Here is a 24185-nt window from a genome sequence, read left to right on the forward strand (position 1 = left end):
ATATCAACATTTACTAAAAGAGCACGCCAGAATTAATTCAGGAAAATGTTGTAAATTATCAATACAAATTGATTTTTTTTCATCAAAATGCAGCAAAGATCGACATTAAACCTTGGAAACTAAAGGAAATCAAGCTGTATGATATTCGTGTATTTTGGTAAAAACGGAGTATCATGCACTGTAAAGTTTAGTTATTATGTACTCATGATGGCACATCATGTGTTGCCTTACAAAAATGACAACATGTGGCACCCATGGACTAATAAAAACAAGAATTAAGCATTCCACAAGGACCCAGACAAAAGAAAAACGTCGCACCGGATTTCGAACGCCAGCAAACCACCGCCGTTGTTTAAGCCAAATTTGTAACAAACACCCCCTCTAAAATTTCCGAAACCACTAGAACCCAACAGAAATCGCACCGCGGCCTAACCGTGGCGGTTAAAAAAGAGTACGGCGTCGTCGCCTTCCCTCCCATCTTCGTCTCTTCCTCCTCATCCCCTTCCTTTTACCCCACCTCACCTCACCTCATCATTTCCCCTCTCCTCTCCTCCCATCTCGTCGTCTCGACAGCAGAACCACCGTGTCGCCACCGCCGCGGCCGATCCGACCTGGCGGCAGCTCCGGCGACGCGGCCACTCCCTCGTTTTTCGGCCGCGGTGTCGTTTTCGTTGGCGGTGGTGGATCGGGCGCGAAGACGTCCTTGCGTTGAGGGCGGGTTACCGCGGCCGCAGGGAGACTTGATGGCGGCGGAGGCGGAGGCGGAGACGGCGGTGGCTTCGGCTTCGGGATCGGGGATCTGGTCGCGGCGGCGGGACGAGATCACGTTCGATCGCCTCCAGAAGGTACCGTCGCGTGGTCGTTTCTTTGGTATTAGGCTGGTTTTGATTTGAGTGGTAAGAATTGGGGTGTATCGGTGATGGTGTCCCTGCGAATCTGTGACTGAACTGGTTGTCCTGCGCCTGCTTTGGATTGGTTCAGTTTCGGCGTGTGATTCGCGTAAAATGCTACCTGGAGACGGCATCGGGGGTGACGATGTGTTTGGTTGGTCTAGATTTTTTTTTCCTCCCTAAGCGTCACTGCTTGGGTATTCATCTTGGCGTGAATTAGGGCAGTGGTGAGATTCAACCGGGATATCTCGGTGCCCCTGACGAACATATGTACTAACATTGACTCTGAGCAGCTCGATTGCATTTACTTTGAGTTGATATTGGTGATGCATTGCTGTTAGAGACTCTTAACCTTTGGAATCACCTGTTTGGCTGATATGCTTAACCTGGGAAAACAGAACTGGGATTATCAATACATTTTCTTTATGAGTTCGGTATGGCTTTGGAGTGGTCAGTGATGGAATCGTCTGCAACAGTTTGAGGCACTTGATTTGAGGGCACAATTATAAAGTTTGAGCTGGTTCCAAATCTTCCATGATCCTAATGGCCTATAAATCGTTGCTCTGAGAAAAATTATGCCATGTAAAAATGCTGGAGTTAGGAAAATAAAATCTGTCAGAACAACTTACTATGCAGAAGCATATAATTCTGAAGCTTTCACCAAGTTGTGATGACTCTCAGTTTTCTGTTGAGAGTGTGATGACTCAGTTCATATCAACTAATCATGTATTGAACTCTAAACCATAAGCCCTCATGCTTTGCATGTTTGCACTTTCTTCCATTATAGCAGGCCGACAAAATAGCAAGCTGCAAATAGAATTAAGTTTGGATATCGAATGGTGATATTGCTAGAACAAACAAGTTTGCTTCGTTTTATCCCATTGTGCCATTGTAATATGCCACGCCATTTCTTATTCTGGTTTTGTACTAGTACTCCCTCCGTCCCATAATATGAGGCACGCACGCATCACTAGATCATCAATTTGATTAATTAAATATGTATGTATTTTAACAAAAAGTATACCATTAGATTCGTTATCGAAATAACTTTCTAATGATATAATTATTTAATTTATATTTAGTTAGCTAAATTATCAATCTAGGGATGCGTGCGTGCCTCATATTAAGGGATGGAGGGAGTATGTTGTTTGCAATGACCTTGAATATTCCCATAGAACTCTACTGAGGCACCTCCAACTTGCTGTGAGACTGTAAATGTGACTTTCAGTACTCTTGATTAAATTGTCGTTGATTGCTATTCTGTAACTAAGCTGGCTTGTTGAGCTGTTTCTTTCTCATATTTGAAGTATGCATTTTCCTATGTGCTGGAATTAAAATCAGAATGTGTATCAAGTGGCATCATTTTTATCATGGGAATTAACGTTATGGAGGTATCATGATAACTTTATTGCAAAGGTAACTGATTGTTTTATGGCTGTGGATTGAACTTGTTTCAGTTCTGGAATGACTTGCCTCTTCAAGCACGACAGGAGCTCCTCAAATTGGATAAGCAAACCCTCATTGAGCAAGCACGCAAGAATTTCTACTGTTCAAGGTGCAATGGGTTGCTTCTGGAAAATTTCAAGTCACTGCAGCAAGAAGTTTCAGATATTGATTGTCTGAGCGCAGTTAGTGATTCAAGGAGTAGGCATAGGGAACAAGATTATTCTCAGGATCCATCAATTCATCCTTGGGGAGGCCTTGCAACAACAAAGGATGGTGTCCTTACACTTATTGGCTGCTTTGTAAAAGCAAAGTCACTACGGGTGCTCCAGAATGTAAGTTTGAACAATTACCAGTAATTCATGGTCCATATTTTATTTTTGCTCTCTGCACCGTGACTAGAATTCCAAACCAATTTGCTATGTTCGTATATTGATCATTTGTTTACCTGATTAATGTTTTGTTAATGTGAAGTAATCTCCAAACGACGTGTGTCGGTGTATTCAGAATTTTTTATTCTAGATAGATTAGGACATTTTCCTTTCCTTTGATGTTTGATCGCTCTATTGCTTACTGCATTCGCCATTTGTTTAATCAGGTATTTGATAATGCACGATCAAGAGAGAGGGAACGAGAAATGCTTTATCCCGATGCATGTGGTGGGGGTGGCAGAGGATGGATTAGCCAAGGGATGGCTAGTTATAGCAGGGGTTATGGAACTAGAGAAACATGTGCTCTGCATACTGCCCACCTTTCATGTAACACGCTGGTGAATTTCTGGTCAGCACTATGTGAACAAACTAGATCTTCTCTTCTGCGGATGAAGGAGGAAGATTTCATTGAAAGACTAATCTATAGGTGAGCTTACTGGAGATGCTGTCCGTTCCATGCACATTTAAGTTGGGAAATGACAAGATCGTGAATTCAACTAGGAAGCTTATGAACAGAAATAACTGAATTGGGCTAGCATGTTCATAACAAACTAAAAGTTCAACGCTGCTTAGATCCACCAAAAGGAAGATGACCTAGAGAATAAACTTAGCAAGTTTTTGTAAGGATTTTTTTAGTTCCACTGGAGGTTGATGGAAATTGGAAAATGGCGTGGATGCTTAAAAATTGGTACTGAAGTATGATAGAATCTCTTTTTATTTTTTATCGAGGTGAACCTGATTTGCAAATATTGGTGTATTTATGCCTAAAAAGTGTCTAGATACATGTAATAGAAAGTCACTTAATATGGGACGGAGGGAGTACTATTTACTGATTGGTTCAATTTAGTCCTGCTGGGGGTTGGAGTAGTATTTCCTCAGTTCTGCCATTTCTTGGTATTATTCTCTGACAGCTCGCAATAGAAGAGTTTACACTTTGAAAGAACTTGTTACACAGGTTTGACAGCAAGAGATTTTGCCGAGATTGCCGAAAGAATGTTATCCGTGAATTCAAGGAGCTGAAGGAACTGAAACGCATACGAAGGGAACCTCGCTGCACCAGTTGGTTCTGTATTGCGGATACTGCTTTTCAATGCGAGGTCAGGGCCTCGTCAAAACTTTCACTGACAAGATCTGCAGTTCATTGCTTGGTACATGGTTTATATTCCTATGAAGTGACATCCGTTTTTTTTGCTTTTCAGGTGTTCGAGGATGCCATCATAATTGATTGGCACCAATCTTTGTCAGAGACAAATGGATCTTATCATCATTTTGAATGGGCTATTGGGACAGATGAAGGACAATCAGATGTTTTTGGCTTTGAAGATGTTGGGATGAAGACCCAAGTTCACAGAAATGGGATTGATCTTGACCAGTTTGAAGATTATTTCATAACTTTGAGAGCTTGGAAGCTTGATGGCCGCTATACGGAGTTGTGTGTAAAGGCACATGCATTGAAGGGCCAATCTTGTGTCCATCACAGGCTGGTGGTTGGGGATGGCTTTGTGACGGTTACAAAGGGTGAAAGTATAAGAAGTTTATTTGAGCACGCTGAAGAGGCCGAGGAAGAGGATGTACGTGATATATCACTTATGGTGTCTTACATCTTTACTAAGATAGGCTTAGCTGGGAGCATTTATTATTCTGACTGATGAAAACATGAGCAGGAAGATGAGGCCATGGACAGGGATGAACATGATCTTGATGGTGATGGCTCTCACCCGCAGAAGCATGCAAAGAGCCCTGAACTGGCAAGAGAATTTCTTTTGGATGCTGCTGCAGTGATATTCAAAGAACAGGTAACGTGTTGTCAAAATAATCACAAGAATTGTTGCAATCAGTGGATGTGTAATGTTTCTGATGGTACAAAGAAGGAAAAGAAACACATTCTATTACAAATTCTGGATAGAATCTACTCCCTCCGATACAACTTTATACTAAGCACAAGACACTTATTATGGATCGGAGTCGGAGGAAGTACCAAATTAAGGTGTTTTAGCCATTATCGTTTGGGTGTGGAAGTAGAAATTTAAGGATGGTAAAACAACACATAACTTTAAATGATCCCTATGTGGAAACTTGTAGTGGCCCATATCATCTTATTTATCAACTTCAGTAAATGATATGTTTTTTCTGTTGAATAGCATGTTTGTTTTTAAGGTTAATTAATGGAATTTTTTATGGTGATCCATATGTTGGAATTTATGGGCTCCTTTTTCATCCTGCAATAGGGATTGGCAACTTTAATCACTACTTAAGTTGATATCCACGCTGCATAGCTAATAGCTTTGGACGCACTCATTTTTTCTGCATTACTATTAGTGGTTACTATAGTCACCAGCAACTATTCAGGACTTGCTCAGGTTTCATTCAGAAATTTAGACACCCGTAATACAAGCATTAGTGATATACTAAATTTGAGCTACTTTGCAGGTTGAGAAGGCCTTTAGAGAAGGCGCAGCTCAGCAAAATGCACAAAGTGTTTTTGTGTCTCTTGCGCTAAAACTTCTGGAGGAGCGAGTTCATGTAGCATGCAAAGAAATTATTACATTGGAAAAACAGGTACTTGTTATACTTGCAAAGAAAATTTAGGTTGGCTCATTTGCATTTGTGAACATAATTTTGTATGGTCAATTCGTGCAGAACAAGCTCCTTGAGGAAGAGGAGAAAGAAAAGCGTGAAGAACAAGAGCGCAGGATGAGGAGGAGAACAAAAGAGAGAGAAAAGAAGCAAAGGAGAAAGGAGAGGCTGAAAGAGAAGGAAAGGGACAAGGAGATAAAGCTAGTTGAATTCAAATCATCAGACAATATTTCATCTTCAACTCTAAGCAATTCCTCAACATGCACTACCGATGAATTTGGAAATACTTTCGGCTCGAGAGATTCAGCTAGTGAAGAGGAAAACAATTCCATGGTCGTGGATATGTTCACTGCTGACACTTGTACAGATCAATCTTCATGCAGAGAAATTATTGGAGAAAACATTGTGGACTGCTGCAGTATGGTTACCAAACGTCCTTCAGTAAATAGCAGTGAATCTTTCACATCCGAGCATTCAAAATCATCAAGACGAAATTTGAGGTTGAGAAAGGAAGTTCCTCAAGATAATTCCTCCTGTCGGTATGATGATGACCGAAATGAATTTGGGAGCATTGACAATTTGCAGGCGCAATCAACGGAAAGGATGAGAAATGATGCTAGAATCTGTAACTCAGTGTTTAGTACAAATAGCAGAACAAGAGATAGGCAGGATTACAATTCCTGCAGCTGTAACCATCAGGAAGGTTATAGAACTGAGGACGGCTGTTTTTCGCCAACAGTTACATCAGGTCGGGAGATGAAGATAGCAAGAAAAGCAGGAGTTGATAAGCTTACAGTGCAGTACTGCCGTGTTGATGGTACACGGGAGAGAAATGCAGTTCAAAAGCTAGTATGGGAGCGAACTGACACCCCAAAGAAGACTTGCTTACATGGCACAAATGATACGTCAGGATCAGTTGACAAAGCCGATTCATCTAAACCAGTGGAGTGTGATATCAGTGGGTGTCAAAAGCTTGACACGGGATGTGAACCATTGAGTCAGGCTTCTGAAAGGCCCAGTGATGTTCATAAATCAGAAACAAATCAGTCATATGAACATAGTGAGAAAACTCAATCTGCTTGTCATGATGGAACTCCTATGATGAATAAACAGACCTGCTACTCAAGAGATAATGGAAGTTCTAGGCATGACGAAGAGCTGACGACGAATTCTGCCAGTTCTGATGGCTCATCTTCATGTATGACTGAGGCAGATAGAGAAAGCAGTTCAAGCAGTATGACCTCTTTGAGCGCTCATAATCCAGAATCATCATCATCTGACTCAGAGGAATCTTCTGAGAGAGTCAACAACATTACAGAAGCTCCATCAACAAGAACTGCTTCACGTTCGTTACTTGAGACATGTGCAGGAAATGGTTTCAGAGAGTACCACCCAAAAGTCAGATGCCCGCCTCGCAACGACAGATTTGGTCACAACGTACCCCCATTCCAGGATCAGTTATTGCATCACCGGAACATGCATCTGCCTCCATATTCACTAGCCTCAGTGGGGCCCCACAGCCATTCTTGCGCTGCTCCAATAAATGGATATTTCCAGTATGGTCAGCCTCCCAATTTTTTCTCTAGTCCACTTGGATTCCGAGTACCTGGGAACCGATCTCCTGATTTCCCAGTGCAGTACAACAATGTGCATCGTTACCCAGCTCCTGCTTTTAGTTGTATTCAGCCAGAGCCAATTCACAAGAAGTCGACAAGCTTCAGAGTCATGCCTCCACCGCCATCTTACAGACATGGAACAGGGCAGATAGGCAGCCATACTCATGGAGACTTGAATCCAGACAGGCATAATTCTGTGTTGAAGCCGATGGGCCTGAAGGATGCTGCACAAGGTGATAGCAAAATGCAGGACAGAAGTGCATCCTTCTCATTGTTCCAGTTCAACCTGCCAATAGCTCCACCAGCCCCACCATTATCCAAAGATGGTAAGAGTGGAGAGATTGTGGCAAGAACGCCATTTGCTCCGGTTCAAGCTCAGCCTTGCTCTAGGGAGCAGACAGATGTGAAGGAGTATAATCTGTTTTCCACGGATCAAACCGGCTATTTCCATTTATCTAGATAAAAGAATCGCATGTGGAAGATGTGGAAGACGTGCTCTTCCCATTGCTGCTGCATACTGTTGGTGCTATACATGGTGAGTGATTGTATTATCCAAACGAAATAAAAGATGCTTTGAGTGTTTTGAGTGTTTTTTCCTGTAAGTTTATCTTCCCTGTCTCTTTCTTGTTTTTTGTTCCTATCCTTGGTTTCCTCTTCATGTGTATGAAAAGCTAGTGTATCATATAGCCTTCTGATTTCTCAGTATGTGGTAAATATACAGTTACTTTTTTCTTCATAGTTTACTTCTAGAGAAAATTGCTCAAAATCCGATATTCAGGGCACACATGACAACTTACCACTTGCCACATGCTTTGAAGATTTTTTTTCAAGACCACCATTTTTGTGCTAAAGTCATAAAGTGAAGTGGTGATCTGATCTCTGCACGGCTCTCCCAATCCAGGAGACTGGAAGAGAACGATAGCTGCCTGCGCTATCCAAGGCATGCTGACCCTGTGAATTTCAAGCCTTTGCTAATGTGTAGAGTAGGTAGTAACACGAGTGCACGACACAGAAACTAGAATTAATGGCATAAAGGCAATGTCAGTAAGCTTGTTTGGTACCCCTCGTTACGTTTCACTTCGTAAAAATGAACGAAATTTTTAGTAACATTTCATTTGGTTGAATTTGAATTTTGGATTCAAGAGTCATGTTTGCATGTCACATGGATTTGTAGAGACAATTCTAGAGAGATGATGACTTTTAGAGTTGGTTCTGGAATCCAAAATGAATTCCAGAATTTTATACCCAACTGATGGGTGCCAAACAAGCTGTAAACGGAATCGAGAGGTGAGGGTTCAAAATAATTAGTTTCAGAGCTCAAAGTTATAATGTTGTAAAGTGAACTTCTGCAAGAGTTGAGGGTTGGAAACTGGACCTTTTCCTATGATCCTATCTACAGACGAGGAGTTGATAAACCATCAGCCTATAATCTGTTTTACAAAAAATGTTTCACCCTTGGAATTGCAAAACAGCAAGATACAATGTTGACTCATCAACGAACTCCACTATTTCGTACTTGCTCCCAGCAGCAGCCTTCTCCAGAGAAGACCTACTAGGCAAGTCAGAGGATGCAACGTCTGGATGCTCCCTGCGGTGTTCCTCCAGGTTCTGTCTCCCTTGATCCAAGAAGATGATAACTCTTGCACCTAGGTCAAATGAAAAGCAATGGCTCGAATTATAAAACTGATAATAAAAGGAGGTTTGCGTACTAACACGGCAAAACACTAAAACCTCGAGGTTTCAAAACTGAGTTGTTTCGTTCATGACCTGAACAAACTGCAGTACCCTGACAAATTCCTGAAATTTGCCTGAACTAGAGGTGTGGCAACGCTTGATGAGTTTTGACTATTGACAACCTTGATGGTGTCTTATCCGAATAATAAAAGCTTTTGGACAAGTCTTGCTAACCTAACCTTGTGTGAGGCTGAGTCATTAGAGATGAGTGGGCAAATCTATATGAGACAACTAGATACTAACTAAACTTATAAGATAGTCTGGTCGAATTCTCAGATGCAAAAGAAAATATGAACATGATACCATCCAAATACTACAAAGAACCTGGGGAAAACTCAATTTTGCCCTGGTTTCCAACAAGGACTCTAGGTTGCCTTTGCAGCACAATATTAGGCAAATGAGTGTTGGTAACGACTTTAGCTAGTAAGTACTAGTATGAATCAATGAAGCGGGAATGAGCACCATCAATAAACCACATATAAATCTACTCCTAGGCGACTAGCCCAATGGCTCGAGGAACTAAAATAACCACAGCACACTCCCCTTCTAGAAAAAGAACGTAGTGCTTGGATATTAGTTACAGTACAATTTAAGAGTCAATGTGCTGTTCTATATGCCTGTTGCAATTTAATTCCTTCAATATACTCCGTAGTTCCAAGCAAATTAAATCAACAAACATAGAGGATTAGAGAGTATCTGCCAAATCAAGTTTGCCCAAGTATTTCAATTATATATATGGCAGAGCAACAGGATATCTAGCAACATTGATCTAACAGGCCAATCTGGCCATTCAAACCCATTAATGTCCACAAAATAGTGTGCCTTCTAACATTCTAAGGATAAGACCACCTCAAAAGCAGTACTGAACAGCTATTAGAATACTGAACACGTCAGTAAGGTCTCAGAAACATCCATCTAGCCATCTAGGCATACTTAATAGAAGGAAATGCATAAGTCTAAACCAATCAGTGAATGCCATTGATCAACTCAAGATTCAGAAACAACAGACAGGAAGTTGGAAACGAGGATAAGGTGGCATTTCATAGAAGTCACTCACCTTTGGAGCACCTCTTCACGAGCGACTTGAGCAGCGCCGCGGCCGAGACCCCAATCCCCGGGAAGTAGCACACAAACACCGCGTCGAACGCGTCGAACCTCTCCGGCACGGCCTCCACCACGCCGCCTCCCCGGCCCCCGCCCCCTCCTTCCAAATGGAAGCACCTCACCTCGTCGTGCTCCTCCTTGATGCCGCCCAGCACGTACAGGGACTCGTGCGCGGCGACCAGGAGCTCGCAGGGGGACTCGGCCAGGAGGGCATCCACGAAGGACGGCGTGGGCGTCACGGCCAGCACCCGCGACGCCGGCGAGAGCGCCCCCGCGGCGAGCGCGCGGGGGAGCTGGGACCCCGAGGCGTTTAGGAAGGACCAGTCCCTCTCTACGATGTCGTCTATGGCGACGCCGTCGGGGACGGCGGCAAGGGGTGCGGCGCAGGAGAGTGCAGGCGCGAGGCCAAGGCGCAGGGGTTTAGGAAATTTGAGGTCATGGTGTCGCGGTTGGAATTGGGGTTGGGGAGTTGGGCGGAAGAGATGGGAGAAAGCGAGGGAGAGGGAAGTGGAGGTGATGGCCATGGCGGGTGATGGCCGGAGGATGGATGGAAGTGTCAGGTTTTGTGGCAGCGTTGCAGACGAGGAGGTCGTCGGCCGTGCAGCTGCAGCGGCTAACGGAGTAGCGGGCGTAGGAGATTAGGAGTGGAGTAGCCGGGTAGGCTCGAGTATTTTGTGGGCCAGGATTCTCTAATCACGGCCTGCCGGCTCCATGGGCCTCCGGATAGTACCCTGGAGCTCACCCAAGCCTGTGTGGCTGTGTCCTCATTCAAAAATTGTACGAGTGGTAATTGTTTTCTACTCCTTCACACGTCCGGTAACCTTTTCTAAAAAAAAACGTCCGGTATTTTTTTTAGGCTTCTCTCGTACAATACTTTTAGTATCTGAACTCAACTCAAGTACTAACACACGCTGCACGCACACCATATTCACACATCCTACCCCTAGTGCGTAAGAATACCTACAACCTATTACACGCACGCACAATAGATTCTCAGAGCCACCGGACTCAATCGGCAACGGGTACGTTGCTTTACCACTAAGGAGCAAGTGCGCGTGTAGAGGCGGAACAACAAGAGAGATTAAATCCCTGTTGAGAAACGCAGTTCGCTTCAACGGGGGATCGAACCCGCGCTAGCTGCCTGCACAACCGCAAGGCAAGCCAACAAAAGAGTAAATTACAAAAACCATCACGTTGGTGGCTAAGGTTGCAGTTTGGTACCAGTCTATGTTTTTTTAGAATAAATTCACAGAACCACAGGTTTTGAGGCAGTCTTCTCACCGAGCCTACACTTCCACTAATTTGTCCACAAAACCATATGTTTTGTGTCAAATTGTCTCAACTCGTCCAAAATGAACGCTTACGCGATTTTGACAGTATTTCTTACTTGTGGGTCCCGCATGTCTAGGTGCCACGTCTTTTTCATTGAACCCCTCGTTTTTTTTGTTTTTTTTTCCTCATCCACTTGTCTTCTTGTACGGTGGCATCTTCTCCCGGTTCCTCTGCAACCTCTCACTCCCGGTGAGCAAGGGAGTGTGGGCAGGTTTCGCAAAGGCAGGAAGGGACGGAGGAGTGTGGCAGTGAAAGAGCGAGCAGGGCATCAAGGCAGGCGGTGAGGGCGGGGCAGCAGAGCGTGCGGCGGTGGGGGCAGGCCATGGTGGAGCCGGAGGATGAGAAGCTCATGTGCACGATATATGCTGGACGCGGTGTTCCCGTCGGTGGGTAGGTTGGTGTCCACCATGGCGAAGCAGTTGGCTGCCGGAGTCATAGAAAAAGACGAGGTGATGAGGAAAAAAAAAAGAAAAAGGAAAGGGGTCTAATGCAAAAGACGTGACGCCTGACATGCGGGGCCCACATGTAAGAAATACTGCCAAAATCGCTTGAATCGTTATTTTGGGCGATGTAGGACAATTTGAAACAAACCCAGTGATTCTCTGGACAAATTAGCAAAAGTGGGGCTCGGTGAGAAGACTACCTCAAAACACGTGGTTCTGTGAAATTTACACTTTTTGTACAAAAACCACCGAATAACACTAAGTGTCTGGTTGCTAGTGAATAACCCCGAAACTAACAGGTGGATCCACCTATCAGGCCAACGTGGCGTGCCAGGGGGCAACTAACTGAACCGAGTCGGCCATCTCTTTCCTTTCGGAAGGATCCTGCCTCTTTGTTCCGGTTTGTCTTGCACGAAGGAGGCTGACAGTTTGATGAGCATTACAAAATTGCATGAAGTTTTAGCGATGATGAAAGTGCATGAAAGGCAGCAAAATTGAAGGTAGTTGATAGTTCACCATTATAACTTAAACACATTAACATTTAGGCAATCGAGAATGGTTCAGGTTTACAAGTTCAAACTGAGTTTTTTAAAAGAGAGGAAACAAGACGAGGAGTGCGTAGTGCGTCGCCGCTCGGTGGCTAGGAATGGAATAGTCAAGAGGGGCCGAGCGGGGACTAGGCCGCTCGGGCCTGGAGGCAATGAGGCCCTTGACTTGTGGTGAGTAGATTTTTTTAGTGACGTACGTCACTTTTACATATGGCACGCAGAATCCACATTTAAATATACGGATAGAAGGATAGAAGAGGGGTATCACAATACCATACACGTACCCTTCATACAAGGTTTTTCCATTGATGCACCCATGGGTGTAAAACATCTTTAAAACGTCACCTTAGTTGGGCAAATACCATGGTTTTAAATAGCGCGTTATTTTCTCACTATAGCATATCTGAAGACTCGGCGCTACGTTTAATCAATTTTTCTCGCTATGCCGCTATTCTCGCTATTAGCATGCTAAATGGCGCTAAATGCTATTTGCTATAACGTCGCTAGATATTTTAGTATCCAAAATCCAAATAGTACCACGTCATCCTAAAGACCAGGCTCAAAATCTCTCAGTCACAGTCTCTCAGACCTAACCGGCTCCACCACGAGAGCGGAGGTGGCAGATCCTCCAGCTCGTGACCGGCAGCAATGGAGGCGACTCCTTCCTCCACCTCGCAACAGGCCGCCTTTCCTCCAGCTTGCGACCAGTGACGACGCCTCCAATGCTTCAATTATGCCTCGTATCTTTGTTTATGTCATGGATTTGGTCTTGTAAATGCTTGGAGATTTTTTTTTCTAGTACGTTATTATGCTAAACTATATAATTTTGAGCTATAATTGATTTGTTTTTCAACGAAATGCTATTTGAAATAGCGCGCGATAGCACGTTATGGCGTCTATAGCATCTGGAGGAGACCGGCATTAAATGTCATAGCGCGCTATTTAAAACCCTGGCAAATGCGCATTACATCCATGGTTCATTTTTCTCACGTTTACGAAGTTCCGTTACTAAATTTTCAGATTTCCAATTCTACAAAAAAAAGAATAATCTCGGACTCGGCAAGGAAACTGAAAACTTTGGTACAGTCTATTTTCTTTGCCACAGTACGTTAATTGACATGGGTGAGTATACTATGAAAACATATATCTCAGGATGAATTATAAAATTAGAGTTGTAGATGGTGGTAGACTTTTCTATGAACTTTGTCAGATTTTTTTTTTGACTTAGGACAAAAATATGATTATTTATTTATTTAGGCAGGGCTATTTCCTTGGGCGGCTCCAACACCACCCCCCCCCCCCCCCCCCCCCCCCCCGCATCATTCCATAATCCTCATATTTCAAACAACCATCGAGAGTTGCATGGAAAACCCGATATTCCGTATAAACTCAACGCAAATGGCAACAAAATTATGGGCAATGGTAGAGGAGGCTCCCAATCATCCAGCAACGCATGTCATATCCATAATTCTCACTGCGTTTTCAAAATTCAAAAACTCCCGTGGGATACGCCGATTTTTCCTCTCTCCCCAATCCCCAGACGCAGAAAGATGGCAGGAAATCGTTGCATTACAACGGCAATAGAAAAAGCAAAGGAGAAAATCCCGGTGTTTTCCTGAAAACAGCCACCCGATCAGGGATCATCGCCTGCCTGCCTGTCTGTCCCTGCATGTGAGGCGAGGCGACGACTGCGACCAGAGAAAAGAGGAGACCCTTCCGCTCTCCAGCCCACCTGCCAGTCGATCCGACGGTCACCAGTACCAGTTCCTAGTCAAGTACACGCATTTCCAGGACCAAAGTTTGAAATATCCCGCTCTCGTAACTCCCGGCGCTGACCGGTGTTAGGTGTGGCCCGATGACACGGGGTCCCACCGCGAGACTTGCCGACGCTCTCCAGGGAAACTGATCAACGGGCTTCTGCGTGCGGCAGGGCCGGCCCAGATGGAAGCTACCAACGCGGGAGTGGTGCGGCACGTCTCCCTGGCACTTGGACCCCACACCACCCCCCCTTCCCTGCGGGAGAGGGGAGAGGAGAAGCGCAGCTTTGATGGATCCCCGAGGAGAGCCATTGCTATTCCACATTCCCGCCCGTTCGAGACCTCCTCTACCTTTTTCCCATCGCAAAGCATCCAAAGCGGCTCCCCTCAAGGCCTCAACCAACCACTCTCACCATCTGCGATCTGCAAAAGGATCAGCATCGTCCACCATACCTACACCCACCACACCAAAACCCTAGCACCTCGCATTCCAAACCCCCCGCTTGCATCTCCGACTCCCCACAACTCCGCCCCCATGTCCCCGGTGACGCCATCCGCGGCGGCCGCGACGAGGCGCTCCTCGCGCATGCTGTCCAAATCGGCCGCCGCAAAGGAGGCCAAGGCCGATGACGACGATGAGGAGGCCGTGCTCGAGCGCGAGATGCCGTGCGGCAAACGCCGGCGCAAAGCGGCGGGGAAGCCTGCTAGCCGTAAGAGAGCGGCCAAGCGCAAGCCCAAGGAGGAGATGAAGCTGCCTGAGGCGGTGGCGGACGCTCAGCAGGCGGTGGCCGCGGAGGCGGAGGGCGTGATGGAGGTGGACGATGCGGGTAGCGCGATCAACGACGACGACATGTGCGCGGAGGAGATGGAGATGCTGGAACAGGAGGAGGCGGCCGCCGCGCTGGAAGCAGACGAGGAGGCCAAGGGTGGAGGAGAGGAGTCTGCCGAGACGGCTGGCGCCAGGAAGAGGGTGGCGCGGCCGAGCACGGAGAGGAAGGTGGACGCCTCGGAGGACCACTTCGTGGGCGAGCCGGTGCCGGATCACGAGGCGAGGCAACGATGGCCGGAGAGGTACAGAACCAAGGTACGACGTCGATCTGCATCCGGGCACGTAGGCAGTAGCCATGTTGTTTGATACGTTAAAGTTCAAAACTAAAACGCCTCCTTCTTTGTTTGCAGGATTCTGATTCACTCGTTGGGCGGTATGGCTTGTTGTACTGTTAATATAGTGTTCTAAAAGGAGCTCTTTTCTGGTGCTTTTAACATGTAAACCGAAATTGTTTCGGCAGGTCTGCTGGGGAGGAGGATATTAGTGCCCGGTGCCACTACAGATCTGCCTGTGTGGATGATGCAATTTTTCATCTTGATGATGATGTCTATGTCAAGGTCAACCATGATTAGCTAGTTTGTGGACTTTTATTCAGTTGTATTTCCTGTTAATCGATTGCCATTTTCTTTCCTATAACATCGATCTGTAGTTCTGTATTTCCTGTTAATCGACTGCCATTTTATTTCCTATGGCATCTGTAGTTCTGTACGTAATTCTAGCGTAAGGAGATGATTAATGCAGCCTCTGTTGCCATTTCTGTTGTGCTAATTGTTGAAATACTGGGCTCCTCTTTTTCTCTGGTGTGCTGTTAATGTTCAAACATTCAATTTGTGGTCAATAAAAATATGTGCAATAAATTTTGTTTGATGATGGAGATTAAAGGTGTACATGTAAATCAAACCTCAGTTAATTTAACTATTGAGTTATCAAGGTCTAGTTTACTTTAATTAAAATTTTGTCTGCTGGGGCCCTGGGCGGGTCCCTTTTGTAGCATAACGTGCCAAGAGGCCTTCTAGATTACTCCAATATATTTGTTAGCCTTTCACGTGCTCTGAACTTACTCTTTAGTCTTGTGTTCTTTATTTACATCAAGGTCTTTTAAATAAATAAGTTGATTCTTTTTTGGACCATAAAACACTGTCTTTTTTTGTTATCTCTTCAATTCAAATGTTACATTTTACTGCTCTATAGTGCGTATGAAACTGATCTCTGTTACTTGGAATTTTAATAATGTCTTGGATAATTTGCATATTTTTTTGTTCTAACTTTCTTCTGCCTCTGTTCAAGCTTGCTAATCATGTTGTTATTTTGAGCGACTGCAGGCTGGCCCTGATGAAGAAAATTACATTGGACGTATTGCAGAGTTTTTTGAAGGGATAGACCGTGGATCATATTTCACCTGTCGTTGGTTTTTCCGTACAGCAGATACGGTATGTGTCAAGCATATGTTATTTTCTCTAAAGGAAATTGAACACGTGTAGTCTAATACATATTTGCAGGTCATCTCAAGGAAGTTGTTAATGGTTCATGATCATAAACATGACCATAAGCGTGTTTTCCTTTCAGAGGAAAAGAATGATAATATGATTGAGTCAATAATCTCAAAAATTAACATCATTTATGTTGACCCAAATGTAAGTGTTCTATGCACTATTTCAAGCAGAAACAATGTGTACTGCATACAACATTGACATATTTCTGCTGATCTTTCATCTTGTTATTTTACGAAACAACTTCAGATGACACCCAAAGGAAAAGCTCAGGTCATATCAACTTGTGATTTTTATTATGACATGTCTTACTCTGTTGACTATTCCACATTTGCAAATATGCCATCAGGTAATTGCTTCTAGAATTCCTCTTTCTATTGCAATCATCATAGTTGCACTGTTTAGTTTGTCTTTTGTTTCCTGCATGCCACTTGTATCAAAATTTATACAATAGAGTAGACTTGGATGGTTTACATTGAACTTGTATTAAAATGGCACAATACAGTAGACTCATTTTAATACATTTTGGATGTACACGTACTTTTGCCGGACTCATCAATATTGTTTACCATGATATTTCTTGACATGTTCCCTCACAAGTTAACTATTCTGTTGTAGAAAATGATGGTGCATCAGGCAGTGAAGCAACATCAAATATTTCTTGTGACGATGACAACTCTTCCAAGGAAAATCCAGTGGCTGACCTTGCAGCAGCATCTGATGCACAAATGGAAACAGCAAAGCTGCTGGATCTTTACTCTGGATGTGGTGCAATGTCAACTGGGCTTTGCCTGGGTGCTGCATTGTCTGGTGTAAAATTGAATACTGTATGTTTTCTGCTTAAATTTTTTTTAGGACTTAGCTAACCCTGAAGATACTTTAGTTGGCAATCTCAATATTATTTTCTTGTGCAGCGATGGGCTGTGGATATGAACACATATGCTTGCAACAGTCTAAAGCATAACCACCCATCCACGCAGGTAGTACTTTCCACCGGCAAACTGCCACTGAATGGCCTTCCCTGTTTCATTAAACAGACAAAATGACTTGTACAGTTTTACCTCTAATTTGTAGGTACGAAATGAGAAGGCTGAGGATTTCCTTTCCCTCCTTCGGCAGTGGGAAGCACTTTGTGAGAAATATGTCAGTGTCACCCACAAAAACAACTCTTTGGGCTCTGCTCTAGCTCAGACTTCAATGGATGCTGAAGATGATGAAAGTGAACCTCTCCCAGAGGATACATATGAGGTAGAGAAGCTTCTTGACATATGCTATGGTGATCCAAATAGCACTGGAGAAATTGGTTTGTGCTTTAAGGTACTGCAGACTTGATTGTTCAAACTTCAAGTGTTTATTTGAGTCATTCTTTTATATCTATAGTTTATCTTGTTTTTAATTGTTGTATCTTGTTACTTACGACGTAAGCAAACTTGTTTAAAGATGGGAATTTCTGTATAGGTGCGGTGGAAAAAATATGATTCCAGTCATGATACATGGGAGCCCATTGATGGCCTTAGGTTGGTATGTTTTTCATCACATTCCTTATTTGCTTCCTCAATATTCTCTTACCATCGCTAAAATTTCAGTGATTCCCCTGAGTGTATTAAAGAATTTGTCGAGAGTGGATACAGGGAAAGTATTTTGCCATTGCCTGTAAGTACATTCATCCTTCTTGTTCATTTTGGGTTCATGTGGTTGTGCTATCTATTTATGTTTTTTTTTCTAATTCCAAAGGACACTGTGGATGTTATCTGTGGGGGCCCTCCTTGCCAAGGCATTAGTGGATTCAACAGATTCAGAAAGCACAATGATCCGCTGAAGGATGAAAAAAACAAACAGTTGACTGTCTTTATGGATATTGTGAATTACCTGAGACCTAAATATGTTCTTATGGAGAATGTCGTAGATATAGTGAAATTTGCAGATGGATTCCTTGGTCGGTATGCATTGAGTCGGCTTGTGGCCATGAATTACCAAGCTAGACTTGGGATGATTGTTGCAGGATGTTATGGTCTACCACAGTTTAGGATGCGAGCATTTCTCTGGGGAGCTCTTCCATCAATGGTTTCTCTCCTTTCTCTACCATTTCTGGCTTACTTTGTAACACTACTGCTCAATAAGAAGATACATGTGGCAATGCAGGTACTTCCAAAATTCCCACTTCCTACCCATGATGTTGTGATGCGAGGAGTAGTGCCCAATGCGTTCTCGGTAAGGGAATACGTGAATAACTACCACCTTTTTGCGATTATTTTCTCTTACTGCAATGCTGTTATGTCTTCAGCAATGTCTTGTTGCATACGATGAAACAGAAGATAAGCACTTGAAGAGAGCTCTTGTCCTTGGAGATGCAATATCTGATTTACCGAAGGTCGCGCTGTACTGTTTTCTCCCATAATCATTACTTTCCGAATACTGCTTGAACATTTCTGCTGTCTCTTTCTGTTTTCACTATATATATGATTTTTCTACAGGTCGGAAACTATCAACCTTATGAAGTGATGGAGCATCGTATTAACCCCAAAACAGAATTCCAACACTATATTCGGCTCAACCGTAAAGGTAAACCACCAGGCGTGACCAGTTGAGTGGCAAACCTAATTCCGATACATAGTTCTCTTTCTTTTTATGAAGTTTCCTTTCATTTTTTATCCCTTTTGTCTCAATATGCAGATTCATATGTTTGTTCCTGCATTTTGGATCGAATCATGTGTGGGTGTGTTCAATTATGCTACCTTGCCATAGTTTCCACCATTTTAATGTTTGTGTTCACTTTGTTGATTATATTGCTATTCTGAGTTCTTTTGTTGTGTCACTCATTTGAAGATATGAAGGATTACTCATTTGGAGATGCTGCTCCTGAGGAAGCTCAACTGTTTGATCATCAGCCTCTAGAACTAAACGAGGATGATTATGAACGAGTGCAGCAGATTCCTGTTAAAAAGGTAAGCTGAAACTTAGTAGTGTCATACTCTTTCTTTTCTTTTCTTTTTTGCCATGTCCTATAACTCATAAGGACCTGTTGTATTTCAGGGGGCCAACTTCCGTGATTTGATCGGTGTCCAGGTTAGGGAAGATAATACCGTTGAGTTTGATCCGGATATGGCTCGTGTACTTCTATCTTCTGGGAAGCCTTTGGTACTTCAATTTGTTGTGAAGTAATTTCATTAGCTGTAGCGTTTATGTTTTCCATGTTGTTGATCATCCTTTCTTCTCTCTTAGGTGCCTGACTATGCAATGACCTACATCAAGGGGAAGTCACTGAAGTAAGTATACTGAATATCCTTTTGTATTATTTGTAGAACTTCATTGGTAATCCTTGTTATGTTGTTTGCAGACCATTTGGGCGACTGTGGTGGGATGAAACTGTTCCGACTGTTGTCACCAGAGCCGAGCCTCACAACCAGGTACAGCTCTTAACAATTTTCTGGTGCCTTAATTTTATAACTGGCTGATATCTTCTATTCTGATTGAGCATTGATGGATTTTTGCAGATTATTTTGCATCCGACCCAGAACAGAGTTATGACCATCCGGGAGAATGCAAGGCTACAAGGCTTTCCCGACTACTACAGACTATTTGGCCCTATAAAGCAGAAGTAAGTTGATCTTGTATGGAACCATAACCGTTTGTTATCCAGAAATATTATATCTGAACATCTGGACCCTTTTTTTAATGAATCAGATTTGACTGTGTTGCGTTTTATGTAGATATATTCAGGTTGGCAATGCAGTTGCTGTTCCGGTTGCTCGAGCTCTGGGATATTCCCTTGGGCGGGCCTACCGGCGTGAATTTGATGGAGACCAACCCCTTTTCAAACTGCCTGAAAGTTTTATTCCTACAGATCAAGCAACAGTCACAAGATTGTCTGAAGGAATTCTTGGTGGTGAAGTAGTGGAGGCAGAATAATAGTTTGATCGATTATGCTTATTTGCCCGAGAAACTGTCAGAACATTGTTATTTATTTCCATAGTTGCATACTTGTCTATTTCCTTAATATTCAGATATTGATAGGCAATGGCTGGTCTGCCTGACTACAATGTGTTCCGTCTGTTTAGGCACACCCCTTCATGGTTTGTAAACGTAACAGCAAAGATGATCTCCTCTCTGACATGTTCTGCTCTCAAACACTTCTAGCGACATATCAATTGCGAAGTGCTTGATCATTAACTATCAGGCTAAAAGTTCCAGTGCTAATCATTCATAGAATATGTTTTATGACAACCTATCAATTGCATAAATTCAGATCAATTGTTGTCATGAATGATCTATCGCCGACAAAGTGAATAAAAGTTGCATGGTAAACCTGTACAAGCTTTGCTTCCATTGGCTTTCAACCTCCCATTTGGAGCTGAAGCTAAAATTAGAAAATATAAAGAGGGCAATGGGTGGTAGCCAGGAAATGTGGTGGGCCGGTGCGGCGGAGGTTGGACAATGTGACGAAACCTACGCCTGCGAAGCCTGCTTCCTTTTCGCCATCTCTCCGGCTGTGTTTCAGCCCCTTCTCCTCTTCTTTTGCGAAAGAACAGGGGGTCAAGGGAGGTACGCCATGGATTTTCTTCACGTTTTAAAATCTTTGGTTGGTTTGGTCCTTTGCGTTTTCACACATTCGCTTCAAATTTTAATGGCACAATGGTTCTCCTTACGAAAATCTGGTCTAGCATTTGCTTACTATTTGATCCTGGACTCAGCAATTCTTAAACGTGAGGCAAAGTACAGGAGCAATTACGCATTACCGTTTCTTTCTCCACAATGTTGTTCCAGGGGTTCGTCACGGGGACGATGGCGTCAACGAGGAGCACCGTTCCAGCCTAGAGGGAGGAGTCATCTTCACCAGGAAGAGCTCCAGGCATCCTGGTGGTGACCCGCTGAAAACGAGGCATCGTCTCAATAATGGACGACGGGCCGCTGGGTAGCGGGCCCCTAAACCATGGGCCTCTGGGCCTGCTTGGCGGACTGGGCTCCCCGGCGTCGGGAGATTCGGATGGCTCCGACGGATCATCATCGGAATCCACCTCGTCGCCGCCGTCACCGCCGACTCCCTCCAGCCCCGAATCATCGTCCACACCGTCGACCCCACCGCCCGAGTCCTCGTCCGGCGCATCCCCGTCGCCACCCTCCCCGCCGCTGTCGCCGCCGCCGGCTCCACCAGCAGACGGCGGCTCTCCCCCGTTGCAGGTCTCACCGCCAGGAGGATCAAACGCCATCCCGTCTCCTGAGGCTCCGAAGCACAGCGGCGGCGGCGGCGGTTCCTCCTCGGAGGGCGGGAGCTCCAAGGGTGGGAGCGGCGGCCGCGGCAAGAGCGGGAGCAGCGGTTCAGCGCCGCCCGTGGCGGCCGTCGTCGTCGGCGTGGTGATCGGGATCCTAGCCTTCGGGCTGCTCCTGGCCATCGCCGCGTGCGTGTGCTGCGCCAGGAGGAAGAAGAAGCCGCGCCACCCCCCGCACATGAACATGCCCTACTACACCGACCAACACGGTACATCGGTACACCATTGCACACGCAAACACTCCAGCGCAGCCATTGCAGATTACTTCCAGAGATCTAAACATGGCGGGGGCGTGCAGGGAACGTGTACTACGCGAACAGCATGCCCAAGTGGCAGAACAGCGGCGCGGTCGGCGGGGGGATGGGATGGCGGCCGCAATACTCGCCGGGGCAGGGCCCTCCCCTGAGCGAGGAGATGATGAGCGGGACGCAATCGCACGGGACGGGGGGCACCCCGCCCCCGCCGTCCCCGGCCATGGCGCTGGGCTTCGGGGCGCAGAGCTCCTTCACGTACGACGAGCTGGCGGCGGCGACGGGCGGGTTCGCCCAGGCGAACCTGCTGGGGCAGGGCGGCTTCGGGTTCGTTTACAAGGGCGTCCTGCCCGGCAGCGGCAAGGAGGTGGCCGTGAAGCAGCTCAAGGCCAGCAGCGGGCAGGGCGAGCGCGAGTTCCAGGCCGAGGTGGAGATCATCAGCCGCGTCCACCATCGGCACCTCGTCTCCCTCGTCGGATACTGCATGGCCGGATCATCCCAGCGCCTGCTCGTCTACGAGTTCGTCCCCAACGACACCCTCGAGCGTCACCTCCACGGTAAGTGCCTTCGTTTTTCCCCTTCTGGCAACCCAGCCCCAAGTCTTCTGAATTTCTGGCAAATGCATGTCGGCGGCAGGGAAGGGCGTGCCGGTGATGAACTGGCCGAGGAGGCTCGCCATAGCGCTGGGCTCCGCCAAGGGCCTCGCTTACCTGCACGAAGATTGTAAGTTCCTGCTGCTGTCTGTCGTCGACACGAATGATGTGTTTCCTTGCGCGTCCATCTCACGATTTTTTTTACTTTTGCGGTGTCATGCATTGTTAAGGTCATCCAAGGATCATCCACCGTGACATCAAGGCAGCCAACATTCTCTTGGACGAAAATTTCGACGCCAAGGTAATTAACGATGCGCGGACGCATGAAATTTACTGAACTAAACCGATCACGAGATATATATAGTACAGTACCTATAAGATTGCAGTAAAAACTCGTTTGGCGAAAGCACGCAGGTTGCGGATTTCGGGCTCGCCAAGCTAACCACGGACAACAACACGCACGTCTCCACGCGAGTCATGGGTACTTTCGGGTGAGCACGCACAGGCACACGCACACGCACAGCAGCAAATGTCTCATTTCAGCAGAGCAAAGTGCAAGCATTATATTACCGTATTTTCTGCTGTTCGTGTACGCGTGCAGGTACCTGGCCCCGGAGTACGCCTCCAGCGGCAAGCTCACGGACAAATCGGACGTCTTCTCCTTCGGCGTCATGATGCTCGAGCTCATCACCGGCCGCCGGCCCGTCGATACCACCAACCACATGGAGGATAGCTTGGTCGATTGGGTTAGCTACTGCTGCTAATCTTGTTCCCTCTCCCAAACCATCTCTGCATAGCTTGATCGATTCCGAATTTCCGATCGAGTTTCTGACTGACGCGCCGGTCGTTGGTTTGGTCACGGCCGACAACAGGCGAGGCCACTCTTGGCGCAGGCGCTATCGGAAGGCGGTTCCTTCGACGAGCTCATCGACCCGCGCCTGGAGAACAGGTACGACCGGTCGGAGATGGAGCGCATGGCTGCCGCCGCCGCGGCAGCCGTTCGCCACTCTGCCAAGCGCCGCCCGAAGATGAAACAGGTGAAAATCTAGAACACTACACACTGGATTCCCCTGTCTCTCTAGAATGCCTGCCATCTCTTGCTGTGAATTAACAGTGGTCCTTCTACTGTTCCTGGCGTAGATTGTCCGTGCTCTGGAGGGCGACGCGTCGCTGGACGACCTGCACGATGGGGTGAAGCCTGGGCAGAGCATGATGTTCAGCTCCGGATCAGAGGGCGGCTCGGGCGGGAACTACGCGTCCAACATCAACAGGCTGAGGCAGATCGCGTTTGAGAGTAGCGAGGAGGACAGCAACGAGTACAGCGAGTCAGGAGACACAGCACGACGGCATTCATAACCAATCCTTTCCTTCCCCTCTGGATCGAAGAATAGAAGAGCCCTTCGCCGTGTAAGTTGAACATGGAATGGGGGATTGGTTGCTGGGATATGGGATGTACATGTGCTGGATGTAACTGCTTTCGTGCTTGTAAATATTTGCTGTACTATCGTGTGAATCGATGTATATCTGTGTAAATTGCATGTAAACCGTGCAGCTCCTCGGTTACATTTTCTGTAGTCAAGTGGAGAGTGATCTAGGGAGGGAAGGGGGTGGGGGTGGGGTGTTGAAAGGAGGCAACTTTATGGATCGATGTACTATCTCCTAGCTGGTTCCCAAGCTTTGACCGCCACCAGGAAGTCGCTATGGCCTATGGGTATGTTTCTCCAGTTAAAAATGTTTATGTCAAATATTTGGTAGTCCATTTTTGGTGGAGACTTTGGTAGCCTATGGAACAGAACATTGTTTATCGCAAAATTGGCTACTACTTCCTCCGTTCCATAAAGATTGGCACGCCTCATCTTTATGGAACGGAGGGAGTATCC

General features: G+C 45.6%; 4 protein-coding genes across 4 annotated transcripts; 3 read left to right on the forward strand and 1 right to left on the reverse strand.

Annotated features, from left to right (window-relative positions):
• Positions 1-477: 477 nt before the first annotated feature.
• Positions 478-7693, forward strand: LOC100832213. The gene is made up of 8 exons (XM_003561808.4): positions 478-845; positions 2348-2668; positions 2932-3191; positions 3720-3861; positions 3964-4335; positions 4429-4560; positions 5195-5323; positions 5405-7693. Exons 1-8 carry the CDS (start codon positions 744-746, stop codon positions 7418-7420), a joined length of 3474 nt encoding a protein of 1157 aa, XP_003561856.1. The 5' UTR covers positions 478-743; the 3' UTR covers positions 7421-7693.
• Positions 7694-8245: 552 nt separating this feature from the next.
• On the reverse strand, positions 8246-10456 carry LOC100836190. The gene is made up of 2 exons (XM_003558374.4): positions 9749-10456; positions 8246-8603 (listed from the first exon to the last, which is right to left on the reverse strand). The coding sequence occupies exons 1-2, from the start codon at positions 10317-10319 to the stop codon at positions 8407-8409; spliced, it is 768 nt and encodes a 255-aa protein (XP_003558422.1). The 5' UTR covers positions 10320-10456; the 3' UTR covers positions 8246-8406.
• Positions 10457-14157: 3701 nt separating this feature from the next.
• On the forward strand, positions 14158-20370 carry LOC100832522 (DNA (cytosine-5)-methyltransferase CMT1-like). Its single transcript, XM_010231902.3, has 21 exons — positions 14158-14959; positions 15055-15077; positions 15165-15261; positions 16027-16134; positions 16204-16338; positions 16444-16543; positions 16813-17021; positions 17109-17174; positions 17269-17511; positions 17653-17711; positions 17781-17847; positions 17929-18258; positions 18337-18405; positions 18479-18565; positions 18669-18756; positions 19021-19139; positions 19228-19332; positions 19417-19460; positions 19532-19601; positions 19689-19792; positions 19905-20370. Exons 1-21 carry the CDS (start codon positions 14411-14413, stop codon positions 20101-20103), a joined length of 2871 nt encoding a protein of 956 aa, XP_010230204.1. The 5' UTR covers positions 14158-14410; the 3' UTR covers positions 20104-20370.
• A 622-nt stretch (positions 20371-20992) lies between these two features.
• Positions 20993-23849, forward strand: LOC104581320 (proline-rich receptor-like protein kinase PERK4). Its single transcript, XM_024457609.1, has 8 exons — positions 20993-21670; positions 21760-22269; positions 22349-22435; positions 22536-22606; positions 22720-22796; positions 22907-23051; positions 23178-23342; positions 23446-23849. Exons 1-8 carry the CDS (start codon positions 21088-21090, stop codon positions 23659-23661), a joined length of 1854 nt encoding a protein of 617 aa, XP_024313377.1. The 5' UTR covers positions 20993-21087; the 3' UTR covers positions 23662-23849.
• Positions 23850-24185: the final 336 nt, after the last annotated feature.

This window comes from Brachypodium distachyon, chromosome 1 (assembly GCF_000005505.3).
Source record: "Brachypodium distachyon strain Bd21 chromosome 1, Brachypodium_distachyon_v3.0, whole genome shotgun sequence".
In the NCBI taxonomy this organism is placed as follows: Eukaryota; Viridiplantae; Streptophyta; class Magnoliopsida; order Poales; family Poaceae; genus Brachypodium; species Brachypodium distachyon.

What these genes read in the sequence shown, in the direction of transcription:
- LOC100832213 (XM_003561808.4), top strand. Translation starts at nt 744, where the DNA reads ATGGCGGCGGAGGCGGAGGCGGAGACGGCGGTGGCTTCGGCTTCGGGA. An exon ending in CGTTCGATCGCCTCCAGAAG is followed by an intron (nt 846 to 2,347) that starts GTACCGTCGCGT and finishes AACTTGTTTCAG; the next exon opens with TTCTGGAATGACTTGCCTCT. An exon ending in CAGTGATATTCAAAGAACAG is followed by an intron (nt 4,561 to 5,194) that starts GTAACGTGTTGT and finishes GCTACTTTGCAG; the next exon opens with GTTGAGAAGGCCTTTAGAGA.
- LOC104581320 (XM_024457609.1), top strand. Translation starts at nt 21,088, where the DNA reads ATGGACGACGGGCCGCTGGGTAGCGGGCCCCTAAACCATGGGCCTCTG. An exon ending in CCTCGAGCGTCACCTCCACG is followed by an intron (nt 22,270 to 22,348) that starts GTAAGTGCCTTC and finishes TGTCGGCGGCAG; the next exon opens with GGAAGGGCGTGCCGGTGATG. An exon ending in GCCGCCCGAAGATGAAACAG is followed by an intron (nt 23,343 to 23,445) that starts GTGAAAATCTAG and finishes TTCCTGGCGTAG; the next exon opens with ATTGTCCGTGCTCTGGAGGG.
- LOC100836190 (XM_003558374.4), bottom strand. Translation starts at nt 10,319, where the DNA reads ATGGCCATCACCTCCACTTCCCTCTCCCTCGCTTTCTCCCATCTCTTC. An exon ending in CGTGAAGAGGTGCTCCAAAG is followed by an intron (nt 8,604 to 9,748) that starts GTGAGTGACTTC and finishes CATTTGACCTAG; the next exon opens with GTGCAAGAGTTATCATCTTC.
- LOC100832522 (XM_010231902.3), top strand. Translation starts at nt 14,411, where the DNA reads ATGTCCCCGGTGACGCCATCCGCGGCGGCCGCGACGAGGCGCTCCTCG. An exon ending in GGGGAGCTCTTCCATCAATG is followed by an intron (nt 18,259 to 18,336) that starts GTTTCTCTCCTT and finishes GTGGCAATGCAG; the next exon opens with GTACTTCCAAAATTCCCACT. An exon ending in ATCAAGGGGAAGTCACTGAA is followed by an intron (nt 19,461 to 19,531) that starts GTAAGTATACTG and finishes TGTTGTTTGCAG; the next exon opens with ACCATTTGGGCGACTGTGGT.